General features: G+C 43.3%; 1 protein-coding gene across 1 annotated transcript in view; it reads left to right on the top strand.

The window, feature by feature from the left end:
* The window catches only part of LOC117524317 (inactive dipeptidyl peptidase 10-like), a 151,386-nt gene that overhangs the window by 113,202 nt on the left and 14,606 nt on the right, over positions 1-23,578 (top strand). Inside the window, exons 19-22 of the mRNA XM_034186080.1 lie at positions 8,707-8,776; positions 13,315-13,509; positions 15,610-15,664; positions 15,751-15,850. Coding sequence (XP_034041971.1) covers positions 8,707-8,776; positions 13,315-13,509; positions 15,610-15,664; positions 15,751-15,850 — 420 coding nt within the window. The remainder of the gene's footprint in view (positions 1-8,706; positions 8,777-13,314; positions 13,510-15,609; positions 15,665-15,750; positions 15,851-23,578) is intronic.

Genomic DNA, 23,578 nt, shown 5'->3' with positions numbered 1-23,578 from the left:
TGTATTCTTCACATCACTGTTATGTAATTCAATTTTGTTATCCTTTGTACTGTGCTCTGCTTATTTTATACTGGGTCCTTCAAACGCTGGTCGGTTCTCCGGGCTGCGTCTGACACATAACTAGTCTCTGGCCATACATCACGGACCCAGCGGTAGCAGAGACGGTAACGCGCCGGTAAGGTGGCAGCAGACGTTCAGAAGTTATCCGGATCAGTTGCGGGTGCTCTCCGCCCGGACGGTGCGTGTCTGAGAACCCATTACACGAATACTGATTTGAGCTCTCTTGCAGCCGTGTTCCTGTGTTGTGCCTTATCCGTGGGTCGTGGTGGAGTGTGACTGGCGACGGCTTCGCGTCACGCTCCGACCGGATAAGAGGTTTAAACGGGAGCTGCAAGAGAGTGTCTGTAATGGGTGAACGCGCACGGCGGAGCTCTGTGGCACGGGTTGCTGAGCTTCCTGTGTTACAGTTGTAGCCCCGTTTCCCTGGGTGAAGATAACTACTGCGTCTGTTGTATCAGCTCCGGCGTAATTTAGTTGAAGCACGTTTTTGGTTGTGTTTTACACATAGCTGCGCACAGAAAAAGCAGCATGTTGTTTTCTCTGTTACCAAAGGGGTTTTTCATTTTCAGCACTCTGGCTCCCTCTGTTGGTGACTGAGTCACAGTACCGTTAATGCTCTTAAGATGGAACAGGTGTGTTCCATTTGTTTGAGCTTAACGGTATGAGTCACTGATTAGTTTTGTGTTGGTTCATTTTTTTGTGGGTGTTTTTTGAGTTGGTTTTTGTGTGGGAGATTTTTTTCACTATTAGTGTCTGGGGTCGTGACCCTGCAGTCTGTCTGGAGCATAAACAGGACCCAAGTAACTTTATGTTAGTCTGTTAGTCTTTCTTTTTATTTCTTTTGGTTTCACCTCCCAGGGTTTGATAGGACGGTCCCCTGGGGGGTGATGGGGGGGTAATTGGGTTGTTTTTTTCTTTTTTTCTTTTTTTTTGTTTTTTGTTATGCTCTCTCTTCTCCTCTGGCTCCAGCCGTGTGAGCCGTACGTGTTGGCGTTGCTGGAGTGGTGCAGTTTGGTTATGCTGGGCGTTTCCCAGGTAACCTCTGCACCCGGGAGGGGGGGGGGGGGTTTGGGGTTAATTTTTTTTTATTCCCTCTCTTCTCCTCTGGCTCCAGCCGTGTGAGCCGTAGGTTGTCGGCGTTGCTGGAGTGGTGCAGTTTGCTTATGCTGGGCGTTTCCCAGGTAACCTCTGCACCTGGGGGGGGGGGGGTGGTTTGGTGTGTTGTTTTTTTTTTTGTTGATTCCCTGTTCCACCTCCGGCTTCAGCGCGCCTTTGAGCCGTCTGCCATCGGTGTGGCTGAGGTTTGGGGCAGTGGAATATACCCGCAGCTGGTGGCTGGTTTGGAAGTTGGAGGGGTGGCGCCGTTTTGTGCCGTCTGCCATAACCGCTGTTCCACTCCTCCCGGTGGACTTCTGGGGTATAGTCATGGTTGGTGACGCTGGACGTGCTTCCAGTTTCCACTGCGCCGAGGGGGTGGGACTGGGGTTGTTTTGTTTGTTTGTTTTTTTTTCTCTCCTTTTGTTTTTCCCCCCAGTTTCCGCCCTCAGGGTGTGACTGTGGTGTCCTCTGGGGGGGAAAGGGCTGTGGGTCCATCTAGCCATAGATGGCCGGGGCTGGGTCCGTTGGTCATGAGGGGGGGCGTCTCCTGGGGTTGATGGAACGGTCCTCTGGGAGGCGCTGGGAGTCCCCGTGGGTGACTTTGGATCCCAGAGGGACCTCGGCTGTGGTTATTACTCCTGGAGCTGGCAGGATGTCCTCTGGGGGGTGTTGGTCCCTACATGTCGTCGGGGGGGGGGATGTTAGCGTTTTTATTTGCAAGTTTGGGTTTTTCTTTTCTCCTCTTCCCGGGGTTTGATGGGACGGTCCTCTGGGGAGGGGGGGGGAGGGTGTTAGCATTTTTATTTGCAAGCTTAAGTTTGGGTTGTTTTTCTTTTCTCCCCTTCCCGGGGTTTGATGGAACGGTCCTCTGGGGAGGAGGGGGGGTGTTGGTTTGGTTGTTTGTGTTTGTCTTTTTTGTTTTATGACTAATCAGACTGTAAATATGGTTGGACAAAGGCTGACCGCACAGATTCAAGAACTCCTGGCCACACCTGTGCTAATTGACTGACAGAAACAAAAGCAAAGATGCAGCCAGAGGAGAAGACATCAACCGTTCTGTTAGATGAAGATTCTGTTGGAAGATGAATGCAGATACGGTTTCCAGCCATGGTCCCTGGAGGGGGGTGTTTCTCCTGGGCCAGGTTTGTGTGGTCGCCGGGAGGCTTCCCGTGAGGGTGGGGTGCTGTTGTGGCTGGGGGGCCTGGCTGCCTTTTGTTTCTGTCTTCTGTGCTGTCTTTTGTTTTTCCTTCCAGGTGGCTTGCGTTTAGGACTGAGTGGCTGTGTGGCTGAGTTTTCAGGACCTCACCCTGATCACCTGAGGCTGATCAAGTGCAGCTCGTCAGGACTCACAGCTGTGGTGCATCTACACGGATTGGAGCATGGTGGCATTTAAGTCTGGAGTACACAGTGTGTATTTGCCAGAGACTCGACCTTGTGACCAGACGGGTGAGGTTGTCGTCTCGAGAGCCATCTCATCATCAGTGGATGCAGAGAACGTCCAGGTTTGATGCATGGTCTGTGAAAGAGGAGGGGGTGAGGTCTCACGCTCGTCAGCACACTTCCTGAGGTACGTTAGGTTTTGTGACTAACATTTGTACAGTCAGTATATGTGGTGTACCTCACACCTTATTGTATTGAGCTGTTATGTTAGTCGTTTAATCAGCTTCCACTGCAGTTTGAGTATGTGAACAGGGTGTTCCATGCCTGCAGGGTGGGAAGCTGATTAGTAATTAAGCCAGGAAGTGTTTGCTGTTTATGCACACCTTTGAGTGGTCTCTCTGTGTGTGGAGTGTGGACTCACATGATGATTTCTTCTTTCACAGACTCGGTTTGTCGCGGCCACCTGGGGGGTGTCAGCGGGGTCCTTGGGTCCGAACAGTTTCTGGCTCCGGACCGTTAGTGCTGCTGGGAGCACACCGCAATTCCACTACGCCAGACCGCGCACTCATTTGTTGTATTCTTCACATCACTGTTATGTAATTCAATTTTGTTATCCTTTGTACTGTGCTCTGCTTATTTTATACTGGGTCCTTCAAACGCTGGTCGGTTCTCCGGGCTGCGTCTGACACATAACTAGTCTCTGGCCATACATCACGGACCCAGCGGTAGCAGAGACGGTAACGCGCCGGTAAGGCGGCAGCAGACGTTCAGAAGTTATCCGGATCAGTTGCGGGTGCTCTCCGCCCGGACGGTGCGTGTCTGAGAACCCATTACACGAATACTGATTTGAGCTCTCTTGCAGCCGTGTTCCTGTGTTGTGCCTTATCCGTGGGTCGTGGTGGAGTGTGACTGGCGACGGCTTCGCGTCACGCTCCGACCGGATAAGAGGTTTAAACGGGAGCTGCAAGAGAGTGTCTGTAATGGGTGAACGCGCACGGCGGAGCTCTGTGGCACGGGTTGCTGAGCTTCCTGTGTTACAGTTGTAGCCCCGTTTCCCTGGGTGAAGATAACTACTGCGTCTGTTGTATCAGCTCCGGCGTAATTTAGTTGAAGCACGTTTTTGGTTGTGTTTTACACATAGCTGCGCACAGAAAAAGCAGCATGTTGTTTTCTCTGTTACCAAAGGGGTTTTTCATTTTCAGCACTCTGGCTCCCTCTGTTGGTGACTGAGTCACAGTACCGTTAATGCTCTTAAGATGGAACAGGTGTGTTCCATTTGTTTGAGCTTAACGGTATGAGTCACTGATTAGTTTTGTGTTGGTTCATTTTTTTGTGGGTGTTTTTTGAGTTGGTTTTTGTGTGGGAGATTTTTTTCACTATTAGTGTCTGGGGTCGTGACCCTGCAGTCTGTCTGGAGCATAAACAGGACCCAAGTAACTTTATGTTAGTCTGTTAGTCTTTCTTTTTATTTCTTTTGGTTTCACCTCCCAGGGTTTGATAGGACGGTCCCCTGGGGGGTGATGGGGGGGTAATTGGGTTGTTTTTTTCTTTTTTTTTGTTTTTTGTTATGCTCTCTCTTCTCCTCTGGCTCCAGCCGTGTGAGTCGTACGTGTTGGCGTTGCTGGAGTGGTGCAGTTTGGTTATGCTGGGCGTTTCCCAGGTAACCTCTGCACCCGGGAGGGGGGGGGGGTTTTGGGGTTAATTTTTTTTTATTCCCTCTCTTCTCCTCTGGCTCCAGCCGTGTGAGCCGTAGGTTGTCGGCGTTGCTGGAGTGGTGCAGTTTGCTTATGCTGGGCGTTTCCCAGGTAACCTCTGCACCTGGGGGGGGGGGGTGGTTTGGTGTGTTGTTTTTTTTTTTGTTGATTCCCTGTTCCACCTCCGGCTTCAGCGCGCCTTTGAGCCGTCTGCCATCGGTGTGGCTGAGGTTTGGGGCAGTGGAATATACCCGCAGCTGGTGGCTGGTTTGGAAGTTGGAGGGGTGGCGCCGTTTTGTGCCGTCTGCCATAACCGCTGTTCCACTCCTCCCGGTGGACTTCTGGGGTATAGTCATGGTTGGTGACGCTGGACGTGCTTCCAGTTTCCACTGCGCCGAGGGGGTGGGACTGGGGTTGTTTTGTTTGTTTGTTTTTTTTTCTCTCCTTTTGTTTTTCCCCCCAGTTTCCGCCCTCAGGGTGTGACTGTGGTGTCCTCTGGGGGGGAAAGGGCTGTGGGTCCATCTAGCCATAGATGGCCGGGGCTGGGTCCGTTGGTCATGAGGGGGGGCGTCTCCTGGGGTTGATGGAACGGTCCTCTGGGAGGCGCTGGGAGTCCCCGTGGGTGACTTTGGATCCCAGAGGGACCTCGGCTGTGGTTATTACTCCTGGAGCTGGCAGGATGTCCTCTGGGGGGTGTTGGTCCCTACATGTCGTCGGGGGGGGGGGGATGTTAGCGTTTTTATTTGCAAGTTTGGGTTTTTCTTTTCTCCTCTTCCCAGGGTTTGATGGGACGGTCCTCTGGGGAGGGGGGGGGGAGGGTGTTAGCATTTTTATTTGCAAGCTTAAGTTTGGGTTGTTTTTCTTTTCTCCCCTTCCCGGGGTTTGATGGAACGGTCCTCTGGGGAGGAGGGGGGGTGTTGGTTTGGTTGTTTGTGTTTGTCTTTTTTGTTTTATGACTAATCAGACTGTAAATATGGTTGGACAAAGGCTGACCGCACAGATTCAAGAACTCCTGGCCACACCTGTGCTAATTGACTGACAGAAACAAAAGCAAAGATGCAGCCAGAGGAGAAGACATCAACCGTTCTGTTAGATGAAGATTCTGTTGGAAGATGAATGCAGATACGGTTTCCAGCCATGGTCCCTGGAGGGGGGTGTTTCTCCTGGGCCAGGTTTGTGTGGTCGCCGGGAGGCTTCCCGTGAGGGTGGGGTGCTGTTGTGGCTGGGGGGCCTGGCTGCCTTTTGTTTCTGTCTTCTGTGCTGTCTTTTGTTTTTCCTTCCAGGTGGCTTGCGTTTAGGACTGAGTGGCTGTGTGGCTGAGTTTTCAGGACCTCACCCTGATCACCTGAGGCTGATCAAGTGCAGCTCGTCAGGACTCACAGCTGTGGTGCATCTACACGGATTGGAGCATGGTGGCATTTAAGTCTGGAGTACACAGTGTGTATTTGCCAGAGACTCGACCTTGTGACCAGACGGGTGAGATCGTTGTCTCGAGAGCCATCTCATCATCAGTGGATGCAGAGAACGTCCAGGTTTGATGCATGGTCTGTGAAAGAGGAGGGGGTGAGGTCTCACGCTCGTCAGCACACTTCCTGAGGTACGTTAGGTTTTGTGACTAACATTTGTACAGTCAGTATATGTGGTGTCCCTCACACCTTATTGTATTGAGCTGTTATGTTAGTCGTTTAATCAGCTTCCACTGTAGTTTGAGTATGTGAACAGGGTGTTCCATGCCTGCAGGGTGGGAAGCTGATTAGTAATTAAGCCAGGAAGTGTTTGCTGTTTATGCACACCTTTGAGTGGTCTCTCTGTGTGTGGAGTGTGGACTCACATGATGATTTCTTCTTTCACAGACTCGGTTTGTCGCGGCCACCTGGGGGGTGTCGGCGGGGTCCTTGGGTCCGAACAGTTTCTGGCTCCGGACCGTTAGTGCTGCTGGGAGCACACCGCAATTCCACTACGCCAGACCGCGCACTCATTTGTTGTATTCTTCACATCACTGTTATGTAATTAAATTTTGTTATCCTTTGTACCGTGCTCTGCTTATTTTATACTGGGTCCTTCAAACGCTGGTCGGTTCTCCGGGCTGCGTCTGACACATAACAGTTATTCCCTAAATGTTCACACGTAATGCTATGAGACATACAAATAAGTTATAGGTGAAGCAAATCCACAGCGGTAACACAAATAAGATTTAAGCATCTTCTCCTTAAATACTTCAGCAATCCCTGAGCCCTTTACTTGAAATGACAGTAAAATGGCATGTTCTTTTTATTACACAACTACTAAAGGGATTTAAACCTGTGTGGGTTTATATAAGTGCGGAGAAAAACCCTGCAGAATAACAATAACCAACAGAGCACCACAGGCACATGCACACACCCCACAGTGCACAGAGATGACCTGCTGTGGGACGAGGTGAGGCACAACGTGTGTGCACGTGTTGGTGCATTCTGACATTATGAAGATATGGAAACAGAGAAGGTGTGCAGAATATGATCTCACCAATTCTGTGCTGACACAAGCAAAACCTCGTCTTCTGTGGAGCTGTTGGTGTGTGAAAAATGCAGTTAGCCGGGACTCTGTCACACATACTGTGTAATTCTTTACAGAGTTAAAGGTCTTTGGCGCTGCATGTTCCCTGTTTGGCTCAACCTGACTCTACTTTTTCAGTTTTCCTTTGGCCAAACCTGGTACTTAATTCCTGGTACCTGGTCCTGCTTTTGGTTTCACCATCATTGTGATTCCAAGTGCAGAGGTGGTACTGACTGTTGATGTGAAAATACTACCCATTCCTGATTGATCAGAGATAACTGTCTCTTTCACAGTGCCATCACTGTGTGAGAAAAGGGACAAAAGATGTTTTGAACAAACATGCTATTTTTAAACTGTTGCGAAGCAGGTAGTGGTGTAATGTTCCCGGCTGAATGATGGTCAGACTCTTTAACTGATGGTTCACGGTGCTTATTTTACGAGCCTTATGACCACTTGAACACACAGTAAGAGCTATAAAATAAGACAAAAAATAAATAAAATTATAATTATCCTCTTTCACCGCCGACTGAGCTGACACTGCCCTTCCAATCGAATCAATCATGTGGGGCAGCCTGGACGGGCTAATTATTGCAGCTTCCACTTTCTTAATTTTCCTGTAAACCAGCGCTATGCCCGCTCCACACAGCAGGAACCCGGTCACCACTGTGCCAAATATATACACATCTTCGACGTCCTCCACAGACAGCGTGTAAAGGCACATGACCTGCCATTTCCTCCAACTGTCCATTACGTAACCCATCACATGTGTCCCGGCAGGACAGGTCGGGTCCTCCGCTCCCGAGTGTCTTGTAGAAAAAATAGTGTCAATTGTGTCCAGAGACCAATTGGTCTCTTGGTCTAAAAAAGTAACCATTATTGACTGCCACAATTTTTTTTTCCTGATTTCTTATAGTGTTTCTTAAAGCCAGAAAGTTGCCATTTGAAATGTCTTTAGTTTTGTCATGTCTGTGATCTGCTTTTTTCTACAAAATTAAAAATTAGGCCAGTGATTCCATAATTTTTGCCAGGGGTTGTAATATAAAATCTACACCAAATGGGCTTTCCAATATGAAATTCAAATGTCCACAAAATCCACAGTCTGGATCAGATCTGGATCAGACTTTGTCAGCTGATAGTGAGTGCCAGTCTGCACCTCACTTTCAAATATGAGAGTGATTGGAGCACATTTGTTAAAGATATAATGTAAAATATACATTAAATGGGGTTACCATCTACCATTGTTATACCATCCTACATAATGTTTGCAAATATATATATATATATATATATATATATATATATATATATATATATTTGACAGAGTTAGGAAATTTTGAAAATTCATTCAATGTTAAAGGATCGGGATTTTTCCAATTTTCCAAGATTTTTCATGACTTTGACCATTGACCTTGACAATTGACTCACTTCTTGCCTATCAGGATATTAATCCTCTGTAGAAATTTCAGAATGATATATGAATAATTGTGGGTTACTGGGTGTTCACATACAGACAAACAAACAAACAGTGGTGAAAACATATCCACCCAACTTCATTGGCAGAGGTAATAAACACACACTGTACAAATGTTCCAGTATGAATATTTTATTTACATCCTCTTGATGCTATGAAATCCACAGATATGCACCGACACCAACAGGACTTGGGACCGTATATAGGACTTACTTTTTCTTAAGAAATAAAGTTGATGTTCTAACTGACTTATCGCATATTACTTCATGAAATGAAATATGTGTGATCGGGTAAAATTTTTTTTGGAAAGGTTTCAGCCAAGGTGTTTGTAAAGTTGTGTCCACAACTGTAATAATGATAGTGAGTGACAGTTATACCACCAGCAAAAAAAATCCTGGAATTTTCCTGTAACCTGTGAAGTGATAATTGTGTAGCAGGACTGTTACAGTATATTTACTTCTATTGCAGGATATCATCTGGAATTAACGGTCCCAGATAATTTGGATGAAACAAAGGAGCACCCACTCTTACTAATTCTGTAGGTAAATTTAACTTTTCATTGGATTTTCAATCCATGTTCTGTCTCCAGCAGTAGTTTGTCATCACACCGTGAGCAGGTTGTAGACAGGATTTTCTTACAGTCGGATACTTGATTCGATATGATCACTAAACACTATATGGATCATGTATGTAGGAATTAAAACATCTTTTTTCTTTTGAATGTTGCTATGATATCCTGGCTCCTGTAAAAATGAAAATAATATTTGATATACATGCATTTACATTATTGTACATTTAGTTTAGATTACTTTATTGATCCCTTGGGAAGACTCCCTGACATATCAATCAATCAATCAATCAATTTTTTTATATAGCGCCAAATCACAACAAACAGTTGCCCCAAGGCGCTTTATATTGTAAGACAAGGCCATACAATAATTATGTAAATCCCCAACGGTCAAAACGACCCCCTGTGAGCAAGCACTTGGCTACAGTGGGAAGGAAAAACTCCCTTTTACCAGGAAGAAACCTCCAGCAGAACCAGGCTCAGGGAGGGGCAGTCTTCTGCTGGGACTGGTTGGGGCTGAGGGAGAGAACCAGGAAAAAGACATGCTGTGGAGGGGAGCAGAGATCGATCACTAATGATTAAATGCAGAGTGGTGCATACAGAGCAAAAAGAGAAAGAAACAGTGCATCATGGGAACCCCCCAGCAGTCTACGTCTATAGCAGCATAACTAAGGGATGGTTCAGGGTCACCTGATCCAGCCCTAACTATAAGCTTTAGCAAAAAGGAAAATTTTAAGCCTAATCTTAAAAGTAGAGAGGGTGTCTGTCTCCCTGATCTGAATTGGGAGCTGGTTCCACAGGAGAGGAGCCTGAAAGCTGAAGGCTCTGCCTCCCATTCTACTCTTACAAACCCTAGGAACTACAAGTAAGCCTGCAGTCTGAGAGCGAAGCGCTCTATTGGGGTGATATGGTACTACGAGGTCCCTAAGATAAGATGGGACCTGATTATTCAAAACCTTATAAGTAAGAAGAAGAATTTTAAATTCTATTCTAGAATTAACAGGAAGCCAATGAAGAGAGGCCAATATGGGTGAGATATGCTCTCTCCTTCTAGTCCCCGTCAGTACTCTAGCTGCAGCATTTTGAATTAACTGAAGGCTTTTTAGGGAACTTTTAGGACAACCTGATAATAATGAATTACAATAGTCCAGCCTAGAGGAAATAAATGCATGAATTAGTTTTTCAGCATCACTCTGAGACAAGACCTTTCTGATTTTAGAGATATTGCGTAAAAGCAAAAAAGCAGTCCTACATATTTGTTTAATATGCGCTTTGAATGACATATCCTGATCAAAAATGACTCCAAGATTTCTCACAGTATTACTAGAGGTCAGGGTAATGCCATCCAGAGTAAGGATCTGGTTAGACACCATGTTTCTAAGATTTGTGGGGCCAAGTACAATAACTTCAGTTTTATCTGAGTTTAAAAGCAGGAAATTAGAGGTCATCCATGTCTTTATGTCTGTAAGACAATCCTGCAGTTTAGCTAATTGGTGTGTGTCCTCTGGCTTCATGGATAGATAAAGCTGGGCATCATCTGCGTAACAATGAAAATTTAAGCAATACCGTCTAATAATACTGCCTAAGGGAAGCATGTATAAAGTGAATAAAATTGGTCCTAGCACAGAACCTTGTGGAACTCCATAATTAACTTTAGTCTGTGAAGAAGATTCCCCATTTACATGAACAAATTGTAATCTATTAGACAAATATGATTCAAACCACCGCAGCGCAGTGCCTTTAATACCTATGGCATGCTCTAATCTCTGTAATAAAATTTTATGGTCAACAGTATCAAAAGCAGCACTGAGGTCTAACAGAACAAGCACAGAGATGAGTCCACTGTCCGAGGCCATAAGAAGATCATTTGTAACCTTCACTAATGCTGTTTCTGTACTATGATGAATTCTAAAACCTGACTGAAACTCTTCAAATAGACCATTCCTCTGCAGATGATCAGTTAGCTGTTTTACAACTACCCTTTCAAGAATTTTTGAGAGAAAAGGAAGGTTGGAGATTGGCCTATAATTAGCTAAGATAGCTGGGTCAAGTGATGGCTTTTTAAGTAATGGTTTAATTACTGCCACCTTAAAAGCCTGTGGTACATAGCCAACTAACAAAGATAGATTGATCATATTTAAGATCGAAGCATTAAATAATGGTAGGGCTTCCTTGAGCAGCCTGGTAGGAATGGGGTCTAATAAACATGTTGATGGTTTGGATGAAGTAACTAATGAGAATAACTCAGACAGAACAATCGGAGAGAAAGAGTCTAACCAAATACCGGCATCACTGAAAGCAGCCAAAGATAACGATATGTCTTTGGGATGGTTATGAGTAATTTTTTCTCTAATAGTTAAAATTTTGTTAGCAAAGAAAGTCATGAAGTCATTACTAGTTAAAGTTAATGGAATACTCAGCTCAATAGAGCTCTGACTCTTTGTCAGCCTGGCTACAGTGCTGAAAAGAAACCTGGGGTTGTTCTTATTTTCTTCAATTAGTGATGAGTAGAAAGATGTCCTAGCTTTACGGAGGGCTTTTTTATAGAGCAACAGATTCTTTTTCCAGGCTAAGTGAAGATCTTCTAAATTAGTGAGACGCCATTTCCTCTCCAACTTACGGGTTATCTGCTTTAAGCTACGAGTTTGTGAGTTATACCACGGAGTCAGACACTTCTGATTTAAAGCTCTCTTTTTCAGAGGAGCTACAGCATCCAAAGTTGTCTTCAATGAGGATGTAAAACTATTGACGAGATACTCTATCTCCCTTACAGAGTTTAGGTAGCTACTCTGCACTGTGTTGGTATATGGCTTTAGAGAACATAAAGAAGGAATCATATCCTTAAACCTAGTTACAGCGCTTTCTGAAAGACTTCTAGTGTAATGAAACTTATTCCCCACTGCTGGGTAGTCCATCAGAGTAAATGTAAATGTTATTAAGAAATGATCAGACAGAAGGGAGTTTTCAGGGAATACTGTTAAGTCTTCTATTTCCATACCATAAGTCAGAACAAGATCTAAGATTTGATTAAAGTGGTGGGTGGACTCATTTACTTTTTGAGCAAAGCCAATAGAGTCTAATAATAGATTAAATGCAGTGTTGAGGCTGTCATTCTCAGCATCTGTGTGGATGTTAAAATCGCCCACTATAATTATCTTATCTGAGCTAAGCACTAAGTCAGACAAAAGGTCTGAAAATTCACAGAGAAACTCACAGTAACGACCAGGTGGACGATAGATAATAACAAATAAAACTGGTTTTTGGGACTTCCAATTTGGATGGACAAGACTAAGAGACAAGCTTTCAAATGAATTAAAGCTCTGTCTGGGTTTTGGATTAATTAATAAGCTGGAATGGAAGATTGCTGCTAATCCTCCACCCCGGCCCGTGCTACGAGCATTCTGACAGTTAGTGTGACTCGGGGGTGTTGACTCATTTAAACTAACATATTCATCCTGCTGTAACCAGGTTTCTGTAAGGCAGAATAAATCAATATGTTGATCAATTATTATATCATTTACCAACAGGGACTTAGAAGAGAGAGACCTAATGTTTAATAGACCACATTTAACTGTTTTAGTCTGTGGTGCAGTTGAAGGTGCTATATAATTTTTTCTTTTTGAATTTTTATGCTTAAATAGATTTTTGCTGGTTATTGGTAGTCTGGGAGCAGGCACCGTCTCTACGGGGATGGGGTAATGAGGGGATGGCAGGGGGAGAGAAGCTGCAGAGAGGTGTGTAAGACTACAACTCTGCTTCCTGGTCCCAACCCTGGATAGTCACGGTTTGGAGGATTTAAGAAAATTGGCCAGATTTCTAGAAATGAGAGCTGCTCCATCCAAAGTGGGATGGATGCCGTCTCTCCTAACAAGACCAGGTTTTCCCCAGAAGCTTTGCCAATTATCTATGAAGCCCACCTCATTTTTACATATCACATATATCACACATATCACATATATACATGTTGGAGTGTATTTTGCAGCAAGTGTTACAAACATGTAAATAGTCACATCTGCTCGGCTACATTCTTTGTTAATATTGTAGTATTTAAGTTTCGACAATAAACTTTTTCACAAGAGAAATTAATTTAAATTAGGAAATACTTTCAGTATAGTGAAACAAGAAAAATTTAAATGTGAGTTCAGCATATAGCACTGTACATAGAACATACACTTATTATAATGTGATTCTCCCAGGTTAGATATAAATGCAGTGCGATGACTGTGATAAAAATAAATAAAATAAAACTGGCTGTTCACAAGGACTGTTGTTTACATAATAGGTCTGAATTATGTAGATGCTCCACACTGTTTATACATTATTGTTTTATGACTTATCAAGATTATTTAATTTGAAGTAATTTGCCATTTTGCCACCATCGCCTTGTGACATCATAAAAGCTACATCAGACAATTCAGGCAAAAGGTGATTTTGACATGTTTACTTAAATCTGGGAACTGGATTGACGCATTTGTCCTGTTCTAACAAACATGTTCTGTCTCTAACAGAGAGCGTGCCCCTGGTGGTCAGGCCGTAAATGACCACTTCACCCTCAGCTGGGACTCTGTGCTGGTCAGCTCAAACAGTGTCATTGTGGCTCGTGTCGATGCTCGGGGCAGTGGCTTCAAGGGCCAGGAAAACCTCTATGAAGTCCACCAGAGACTGGGAACAGTGGAGCTTCAGGACCTCATCGTACTGCTGGAGTATCATTATTATTATTATTTTTATGAATGAAAATGATCTGGATGATATTTTTGAACTTTAAGTGTGGACTTGTTGGCCTCGGTGGTTGTCATCTTAACTCTTCTCCTCCTGCCTAGTGACTCCATCCTCAGCATTGTCCTGATATGGCCTGCATCCGTTCTCTAAACATGCCCAAACCATCTCAATCTCACTTCTCTCACTTTGTCTCCAAGTTGTCCTACCTGTGCTGGCCCATATGCTCATTCCTATTCTTGTCCAATCTCCTCACTCCCACAGAAAGAAGCAACCTTCTCTCCTGTTGTTTGTGCTACCATCTCTTAGCCATACAATACAGCTGGTCTCACCATCCTTCTGTTATAAGTCGTGATGAGTTCAAGTGTTTAACGTGACATGTTCAGTGTAATGGAGAGTGTGATAGGGTGGTAAAGAAGAGCAGTCAGGGTGGAGTCGATGGAGGAGAGTGGCAGAAGCAATTTGTGGTTGGAGGGTATCTGCAAGAGTCAAAGAGAAAGCTTATCAGACCGGAGTGAGACCTGCTATGCTGTATGATGTTGGCCCCATCCCAATATCCACCCTCACTGACTCACAGAGTTTGAAGTGCGTTTACGCTTGGTGCGTGACGATTTAGGGGTATCCCACTGTCAAGCGCATGAAGGCTCTTAGGGAGAAATTTTCAGCCCTTTTCCCCACTTTCTACAAGTGGCCATTTTTCCACACTTTAGCTACGAGAATGACTCACAGTTCATAGTGTTGTAACGTCAAACCATGGTAAACCAGTAAATAAACAACAGTTATCGCATACGAACTACAAACTTCATAATACTTCATAAAATGTGCAGGTGTGCCTGAATTTACACATAAAATTTTATACAAATGTTATAAAAACATGAAATGTTGTAACGTCAAACCAGGGTAAACCAGTAAATAAACAACAGTTATCGCATACAACTACAAACTTCATAAAACTTCATAAAATGTACAGGTGTGCCTGAATTTACAAATAAAAGTTGATACAAATGTTAATAAAAACATGAAATGTTGTCATATCAAATCAGGGTAAACCAGTAAATAAACAACAGTTATTGCATACCAACTACAAACTTCATAAAATGTACAGGTGTGCCTGAATTTACAAATAAAATTTGATACAAATGTTATAAAAACATGAAATGTTGTAACATCAAACCAGGGTAAACCAGTAAATAAACAACAGTTAACGCATACCAACTACAAGCTTCATAAAACTTCATAAAATGTACAGGTGTGCCTGAATTTACAAATAAAATTTGATACAAATGTTATAAAAACATGAAATGTTGTAACATCAAACCAGGGTAAACCAGTAAATAAACAACAGTTAACGCATACCAACTACAAGCTTCATAAAACTTCATAAAATGTACAGGTGTGCCTGAATTTACAAATAAAATTTTATACAAATGTTATAAAAAAAAACATGAAATCAGAGGAATGCAGGTGTATTCTGTACTACACACATAGTTTGTTCATCAATCAGTTATTTAAATGTTTGCTTGTTGATGCCGTTTTGCCGATGTGTCCCATTTCTGTTTATACCATTTTGAACCTTTGCAGCCTCTTGTACTCACTCACTTTCAATGTCATTTAAATCTGTGAGGGTTCTTGGGTTAGGGTTTAGGGAGCAATTTGGTGCTGGGCCTTTGAGATGTAACAGTCATTGGTAATGTGGGCCATAAGTAATCCGGAATGGCAGTGTGATTTGTGACTTCATTTTTACTCTACTCAACTCAAACTTTATTTATAGAGCACATTTAAAACAACAGGGTTGACCAAAATCCTGTACACATTAAAGGCAAGATAATCAGTAAAATGCAGCAATTACAGTAAATTAATAATACTCAAATACATAATACAGTGCTATAAAATAAAATAAAATGGAATGAAATTAATTAAAATTGCATGGAAATTTTGCCAAAAGCCCCCTTAAACTTGATTAAATGCCAGGGAGAAGAAGTGTGTCTTTAGGGAAGATTTAAAAAACCTCGATTATTAGACTGTTAACAGTTCATTTTGTTGTGAAACTTCACATTTTTATAACAAGTTGTACTTTCTCTTTTCAGGCACCTGATCAGCTTACCATATATTGACGGTAACAATGTTGGAGTTTATGGAAAGGTTACGTGCCGTTTAACTGTCTGATAATAACATGCTGTTGATTTCTTGTCTTGAGTTTCTTAAAAATAAGTATTTTGTTTTTCCAGGTGTATGGAGGCTTCCTGAGCTCCCTCCTGCTCCTCTCACATGGCTCTTTGTTCAGATGTGGGATTGCTGTAGCTCCTATAACAGATTGGAGGCTATATGGTAAGATGACAAGATTTAGGCAATGACTAACGGTCAGCTTTCCCGAGCATTGAATATTCTAGTTCTGCATAAAACAATTCAAAGCCTCTTACTATATTGCCTAAGGTTCATGTTGGGGTATAGCCTATCGACATACAGTAGTAATCTCAGCGTGAGGTTGCATATTGACATTGTGATGATTCTTGGAGATTGTTGAAGTTTTGTCAGGTGTAGATGTGGCCATGATGGTGTTTTGTGACACTGCTGCGCTTGAGCAACTGATTTGCAGTGGGGTCATGACTGCATTGTGTGAGGAGAATTTTTCATGCAAAATGGCTAAGAAACAAACTACAGTTCATAGCAGTACGGCTTGTAAGTGAACGTCCTGTCTGAATGCAACCACGGATCCTCTGGTCACAAGCCTGCCTCTAACATCTAGGCCAAAGGTGAACATCTGCATGCTGAATCACTGCAGGTGTAATTAGTTCTTAATTTTTGCTTTTTAAACAGCCACATATGATATCCTATTCAAGTGTAATGGTAACCGTGGCCATATCTGACACCTTCTAGCCATCATAAGCAAAGTTTGAGTGAGCTTTATTGCTGCATTGAAAACTACTCAGTGCAAATAAGATTTTACATTTTGTAATGACATATACAGTGTGAACTGCTGGAATAAGTTCCAGCCCCCTTGTGACCCTTAGTTGGAATAAGCGGGTATAGAAAATGGATAGATGGATATACAGTATGAGGGCAGCATGGTGGCGTAGTGGCACTGTTGCCTCACGGCAAGAAGGTTGTGGGATCACTTCCCACCTGATCCTTTCTGTGTGGAGTTCACATGTTCTCCCCGTATTTGTGTGGGTTCCCTCTGGGTAATCCAGCATCCTCCCCCTTTCAAAAACATGCAAATTATGAGAACTTAACATTGACCATAGGTGTGTGTGTGCTAGTGTGAATGTGTTTGTCTGTCTACATGTGCCCCTGCGATAGACTGGTGTCTGTCCAGGGTGTAAGTAGGTATAGAAAATAAGTGAATGAATGAATGAATGACCACACAGTATAACCTCCTATTCATGTGCAATAGAAACCATATTGCCTCTGATTCATGAGTTGCAAGCTGTGGAAAATCTCCCTCTTGCATATTTACATTGGGCAAATCAATTGATTAAAGTTTGACAAACCTTGAATTCAAGCTCATTCAAAATCAAATCTGATAGTATCTTCTACAACCCAACATATGACTTCCTATTCATGTATAATAAGAACAATGGGTCTGCCAGGCTTGATTCATGATTTACGAAACTTTGAAAATGTCCTCATATGGGTACTCATATATATTTGCACTGGGAGAAATGCTTCACCGTGATTTTTCATCTCCAAGGTCACCCAAGAGAAAATCTGTTAGTATACTTTGGAATTATCCATCTATCTGGCACAGTTTAGCCACTACAAGCAGTCAATGTTTGAGTGACCTTGATACGTATCTTCAAGTTCACTCAAGGTAAAAAAAAGTCATATTTTGAATGCCAAAATATGTCTTTGTATTCATGTCTATTAGTAATTACGTGTTTATCTGGCACCATTTAGCCACTACAAGCAGTCAATGCTTGAGTGACCTTGACTTTCAAAGCCAGTGTATGATTTCCTGTTTATGTTGAACAGTATTTATTGGGACAACTGGCTACAATTCAGGAGTTACAAGCCTTTGAACATTTTTCTCTTCTTTATTTGCATCAGGACAAACTTGTAATGTTGTGCTGGTAACTTCATCTTCTACCCCTGAACCTCAAACATTAATGGCCTCATTCTTGGAAGGAAGGCAACCCAGGAGCAACATTTTAGTTGAAATCCATCCATTTATTCTTCAGATACTTTGTTAACCGTGTGGGTCCTCGGCTGTTTTCAGGGTAATTTTATGACCTTTACTATTAACAGATACATGCTGACAAAAACAATAAGTCCACCAACTGTAGGGTGTCTGTGTCATGTATCATATACCTCTGTCACCTGCTGGACATGTTTGGGCTTGTTGCACAGAATAATTGTGTGCATGGTGGAACTTAGACCTAGGTAGACAGGTGTATGATACATGGTTAGACCTCTTAATATGTCTAGTATTTGTAATTATTAAAGGAATATAACACATTTCTTGCTTCTTCTAAGTGTGCTTAACACTTTGAAAAATTTTGCTATGTTGGTTGGCCAATATTCTTGTCATTTTGTGCAGAAATTTTCATGCGTATTAGCATGTTTTAAATTGAAAATCACATTAAATACTTGACTTGAAACCATTTTAGAAACAAATTGATTTTTACAGTGAGAAGCTTATACATTTAGGTTTGGCTTCCAATAGATGCTGCCATTGATGGAATACATGATCCAAACAAACAAACAATTTTCATGATTTCATAGATTAAGTCTGAAGTTGTTAGTGCCACAAATGTGACAAGACCATCCAAATGGCGATGCAACAAAATAACTCAGACTTTGGTCAGGGGTGGTGGTGTGCTGTGTCCGTTTTCATGTTGAACCTATGTCTTCTAAATGTCATAAAAGAAACTGAACTGAACTGAAAATGTCACCTCAGTCCAAGAAAATGAAAAAATACAGAGGGGAAACACTGATAAGATAAGGCCCTTCACAAATAACACGATTGAAGACGACTACTGCACGAAAGAGGAATTGCATGCCACTTGTGAAAAATCGGAGCTGCCTCCAATGCCTCATACACCTGTCACTACAGTTATTCACACACACCAGCGGCCAAAAGACAGAGAGTGCCCTATGAGAGCCCATTCGATCCCTCTCATGGCAGGGGTCGGCTAAATTCCAGGTGACACACATGAACATCCTCAACTGCTCGCTGGACACTTAGAAAATGTGGGGCCATTTGTGCTGTTAGCATGAAAATAGTGAGCAGATGATCACTTTTGAGCTGGGTGTGAAATTTGTCTAAGTGCCCCCATGACTGTGGCATTGCAAAGCAACACACGTGGCATACCAGAGTGTCGGCTTCCACCTCAACACGTGCCGTGCATGTGTATCACGCGTGTGTTACGCGCCCCTGCTCCTCCCCCACAACACATGTGGTGTGCATGTGTTTTGCACCTCCACCCCCACCAAACATGAGGCTGTGTGCCGGGGGTGCACACTTGCATGGAATGCTGATATGCATGTACAGATGGGGACTGGCCAACCACATCTGAGCACACACACACGGCGAACCGCCTGCCAGCTGGACGGCAGCAAACAAAGATCACAAGATCACAATGGACAGGGGGGCGTGGCCACAGACAGCAGCAGCTGTTGAGATCTCTGGTTCTGGATGTCATGGCTGGGGAACACGTACCATGTTTTGACGGACATGGCCTTACAACTGTCCACTGTGACGTGCGTGTGTCTGCTTGCTGTCCTCATGTGGACATACATAAAAACATATATCGCTGTTGCAAGCAAGCGCACGGCGCGCACATTGATACGCTGTCCCAAGTGAAACAGATCATCAGATCATGTGGTCACGCAGCAGGCAATCTGAATCTCACATCTGTCTGACAGGACACGTGTGTCCTATGCCGTAGGACTACAAGCCAACAGTGCGACAAATACGCCACTTTCTGTCATGTATCCATGAAATTACACAGTAACAAACATTGTTTTGTCAGTTATTATGGCACTTTTTTCGCCGTAATTAAAGATGATGAAAACATCCTCTTGTCTAGATTGTCTAACTTTTCTTTTTTTAAATATGTTCATCTCCTTGTTGATTTTAGGCATTTTATGCTCTTGTTATATGACAGCAATGGCGTCGCAGTGGTAAAAGTTTCTGTCTGTTAATCAGAGCTTTTGTAGATTGCAGGTTCAATTCCCGCAAGTGGCATGTATTTTTTATTTTTTTTTCTCAACAGTAGTGCGCGATGTGGTTCCACATGTTTCAGCTTTGTTTTATTTTATTTTTTCTCCACATCAGCAGTGCAATGTGGTTCCACATGCTCCAGCTTTGTTTTATTTTATTTTTTCTCCACATCAGCAGTGCAATGTGGTTCCACATGCTCCAGCTTTGTTTTATTTTATTTTTTTCCACATCAGCAGTGCAATGTGGTTCCACATGCTCCATCTGCTCACCCTATGTTCCCGCTGTGACGGTTTGTGCACGCTCGTGCGCATGCACAAAACAGTCGCAGCAGGATTGTTTATGCCTGCCTGACCCTATGTCCCTCCCGATGTTGGCTTGATGTTTTTGGGGTTCACTCATTCGGGCTGTTTCGCCATGATTTGCCCTGATTCGCCCTGAGACCTACTTACAGTATTATGTGTGAAGGGGCCCTCATCTTTGATGCTTTCAGGCAAACAAAAACTCTGACATTCAAGTAAAGGAAACAAGCAGCCTCTGAAAGCCAGGATATCCATGATCTGTATAGAAAAGGCAAACTATGTATGTACGGTCTATTAGAAAAGTATCCGACCTTATTATTTTTTTAAAAAACCATATGGATTTGAATCACGTGTGATTACATCAGCCAAGCTTGAACCCTCGTGGGCATGCAAGAGTTTTTTCACGTCTGTCGGTGACGTCATTCGCCTGTGAGCACGCCTTGTGGGAGGAGTGGTCCAGCCCCCTTGTCAGAATTCCTTTGTCTGAGAAGTTGCTGAGAGACTGGCACTGTGCTTCATCAAAATTTTTTCCAAAACTGTGAGGCACATCCGAGTGGATACCATTCGACAAATTAAGCTGGTTTCGGTGAAAATTTATCGGCTGATGAGAGATTTTGAATTGTTTCTATCGCTGTAAAGGACTTCCCACGGAGCGGGACGTCCGCGCAGTGCTCCGAGGCGACGTCGTCATCCTGTTTCAAGCTGAAAACCTCCAAATTTAAGCCTCTGTTGACCAGGAACGTCGTGAGAGAACAGAGAACTTTCAGAAGAAGTCGGGATCAGCAGTTTATCCGGACATTCCACTGTTAAAGGAGATTTTTCTAATGAAGACCGTGCGGATGGATTGACGCGTCGGCTCGCAGCCGTTGCAAGCGCGCCCGCCACAGGAAAAACACCTCCGTTGGAAGCCTTAAGGACAAGTTGGAACATGCCCTGCGGTAAACAATTTTCTCAGATACTCACTCAACTGAAAGCCACCAAAAGCCGCCTGGATTTTACAAATGGTTATCAACACGGAGGTGTTTTTCCTGTGGCGGGCGTGCTGCGCCGGCTGTGAGCTGACGTGCCAATCCGTCCGTACATCTTTCATTAAAAAAAATCTCCTTTAACAGTGGAATGTCCGGATGAACTGCTGATCCCGACTTCTTCTGAAAGTTCTCTGTTCTCTCACAACGTCTTGGGTCAACAGAGGCTTAAATTTGGAGGTTTTCAGCTTGAAACAGGATGACGATGTCGCCTCGGAGCACTGCGTGATGTCCCACTCCGTGGGAAGTCCTTACAGTGATAGAAACAATCCAAAATCTCTCATCAGCCGTTAAAATTTTCACCAAAAACCAGCTTAATTTGTCGAATGGTATCCACTCGGATGTGCCTCATAGTTTTGGAAAAAATTTTGATGAAGCACAGCGCCAGTCTCTCAGCAACTTCTCAGACAAAGGAATTCCGACGAGGGGGCTGGACCACTCCTCCCACAAGGCGTGCTCACAGGCGAATGACGGTCACCGACAGGTGGGAAAACTCACGCATGCGCACGAAGGTTCAAGCTTGGTTGACGTAAAAACATATGAATCAATCATCAATCAATCAATCAATTTTTTTTTATATAGCGCCAAATCACAACAAACAGTTGCCCCAAGGCGCTGTAATATTGTAAGGCAAGGCATACACTAAATTATGTAAAACCCCAACGGTCAAAACGACCCCCTGTGAGCAAGCACTTGGCTACAGTGGGAAGGAAAAACTCCTTTTAACAGGACAAAACCTCCAGCAGAACCAGGCTCGGGAGGGCAGTCTTCTGCTGGGACTGGTTGGGGCTGAGGGAGAGAAACCGGAAAAAGACATGCTGTGGAGGGGAGCAGAGATCGATCACTAATGATTAAATGCAGAGTGGTGCATACAGAGCAAAAAGAAGAAAGAACAGTGCATCATGGGAACCCCCAGCAGTACTCGTCTATAGCAGCATAAATAAGGGATGGTTCAGGGTCACCTGATCCAGCCCTAACTATAAGCTTTAGCAAAAAGGAAGTTTTAAGCCTAATCTTAAAAGTAGAGAGGGTGTCTGTCTCCCTGATCTGATTGGGAGCTGGTTCCACAGGAGAGAGCCTGAAAGCTGAAGCTCTGCCTCCCATTCTACTCTTACAACACCCTAGGAACTAAAGTACAGCTGCAGTCTGAGAGCGAAGCCGCTCTATTGGGGTGATATGTATACGAGGTCCTAAGATAAGATGGGACCTGATTATTCAAAACCTTTAAGAAGAAGAATTTTAAATTCTATTCTAGAATTAACAGGAAGCCAATGAAGAGAGGCCAATATGGGTGAGATATGCTCCTCCTTCTAGTCCCGTCAGTACTCTAGCTGCAGCCTTTTGAATTAACTGAAGGCTTTTTAGGGAACTTTTAGGCAACCTGATAATAATGAATGACAATAGTCCAGCCTAGAGGAAATAAATGCATGAATTAGTTTTTCAGCATCACTCTGAGACAAGACCTTTCTGATTTTAGAGATATTGCGTAAAAGCAAAAAAGCAGTCCTACATATTTGTTTATATCGCCTTTGAATGACATATCCTGATCACAAATGACTCCAAGATTTCTCACAGTATTACTAGAGGTCAGGTAATGCCATCCACAGTAAGGATCTGGTTAGACACCATGGTTTCTAAGATTTGTGGGGCCAAGTACAATAACTTCAGTTTTATCTGAGGTTTAAAAGCAGGAGAATGAGAGGTCATCCATGTCTTTCATGTCTGTAAGACAATCCTGCAGTTTAGCTAATTGGGTGTCTGTCCTCTGGCTTCATGCTATGATAAAGCTGGGTATCATCTGCGTAACAATGAAAATTTAAGCAATTACCGTCTATAATACTGCCTAAGGGAAGCATGTATAAAGTGAATAAAATTGGTCCTAGCACAGAACCTTGTTGGAACTCCATAATTAACTTAGTCGGTGAAGAAGATGTCCCCATTTACATGAACAATTGTAATCTATTAGACAAATATGATTCAAAACCACCGCAGCGCAGTGCCTTGTAATACCTAGTGCATGCTCTAATCTCTGTAATAAAAATTTTTATGGTCAACAGTATCAAAAGCAGCACTGAGGTCCTAACAGAACAAGCACAGAGATGAGTCCACTGTCCGAGGCCCATAGAAGATCATTTGTAACCCTTCACTAATGCGTTTCTGTACTATGATGAATTCTAAAACCTGACTGGAAACTCTCAAATAGACCATTCCTCTGCAGATGATCAGTTAGCTGTTTAACAACTACCCTTTCAAGAATTTTTGAGAGAAAAGGAAGGTTGGAGATTGGCCTATAATTAGCTAAGATAGCTGGGTCAAGTGATGGCTTTTTAAGTAATGGTTTAATTACTGCCACCTTAAAAGCCTGTGGTACATAGCCAACTAACAAAGATAGATTGATCATATTTAAGATCGAAGCATTAAATAACGGTAGGGCTTCCTTGAGCAGCCTGGTAGGAATGGGGTCTAATAAACATGTTGATGATTTGGATGAAGTAACTAATGAAAATAACTCAGACAGAACAATCGGAGAGAAAGAGTCTAACCAAATACAGGCATCACTGAAAGCAGC

Source organism: Thalassophryne amazonica, chromosome 14 (genome assembly GCF_902500255.1).
Source record: "Thalassophryne amazonica chromosome 14, fThaAma1.1, whole genome shotgun sequence".
NCBI lineage: Eukaryota > Metazoa > Chordata > Actinopteri > Batrachoidiformes > Batrachoididae > Thalassophryne > Thalassophryne amazonica.
The sequence above is the reverse complement of the archived record's forward strand: the minus strand, read 5'-3'. Positions and strand labels throughout refer to the sequence as shown.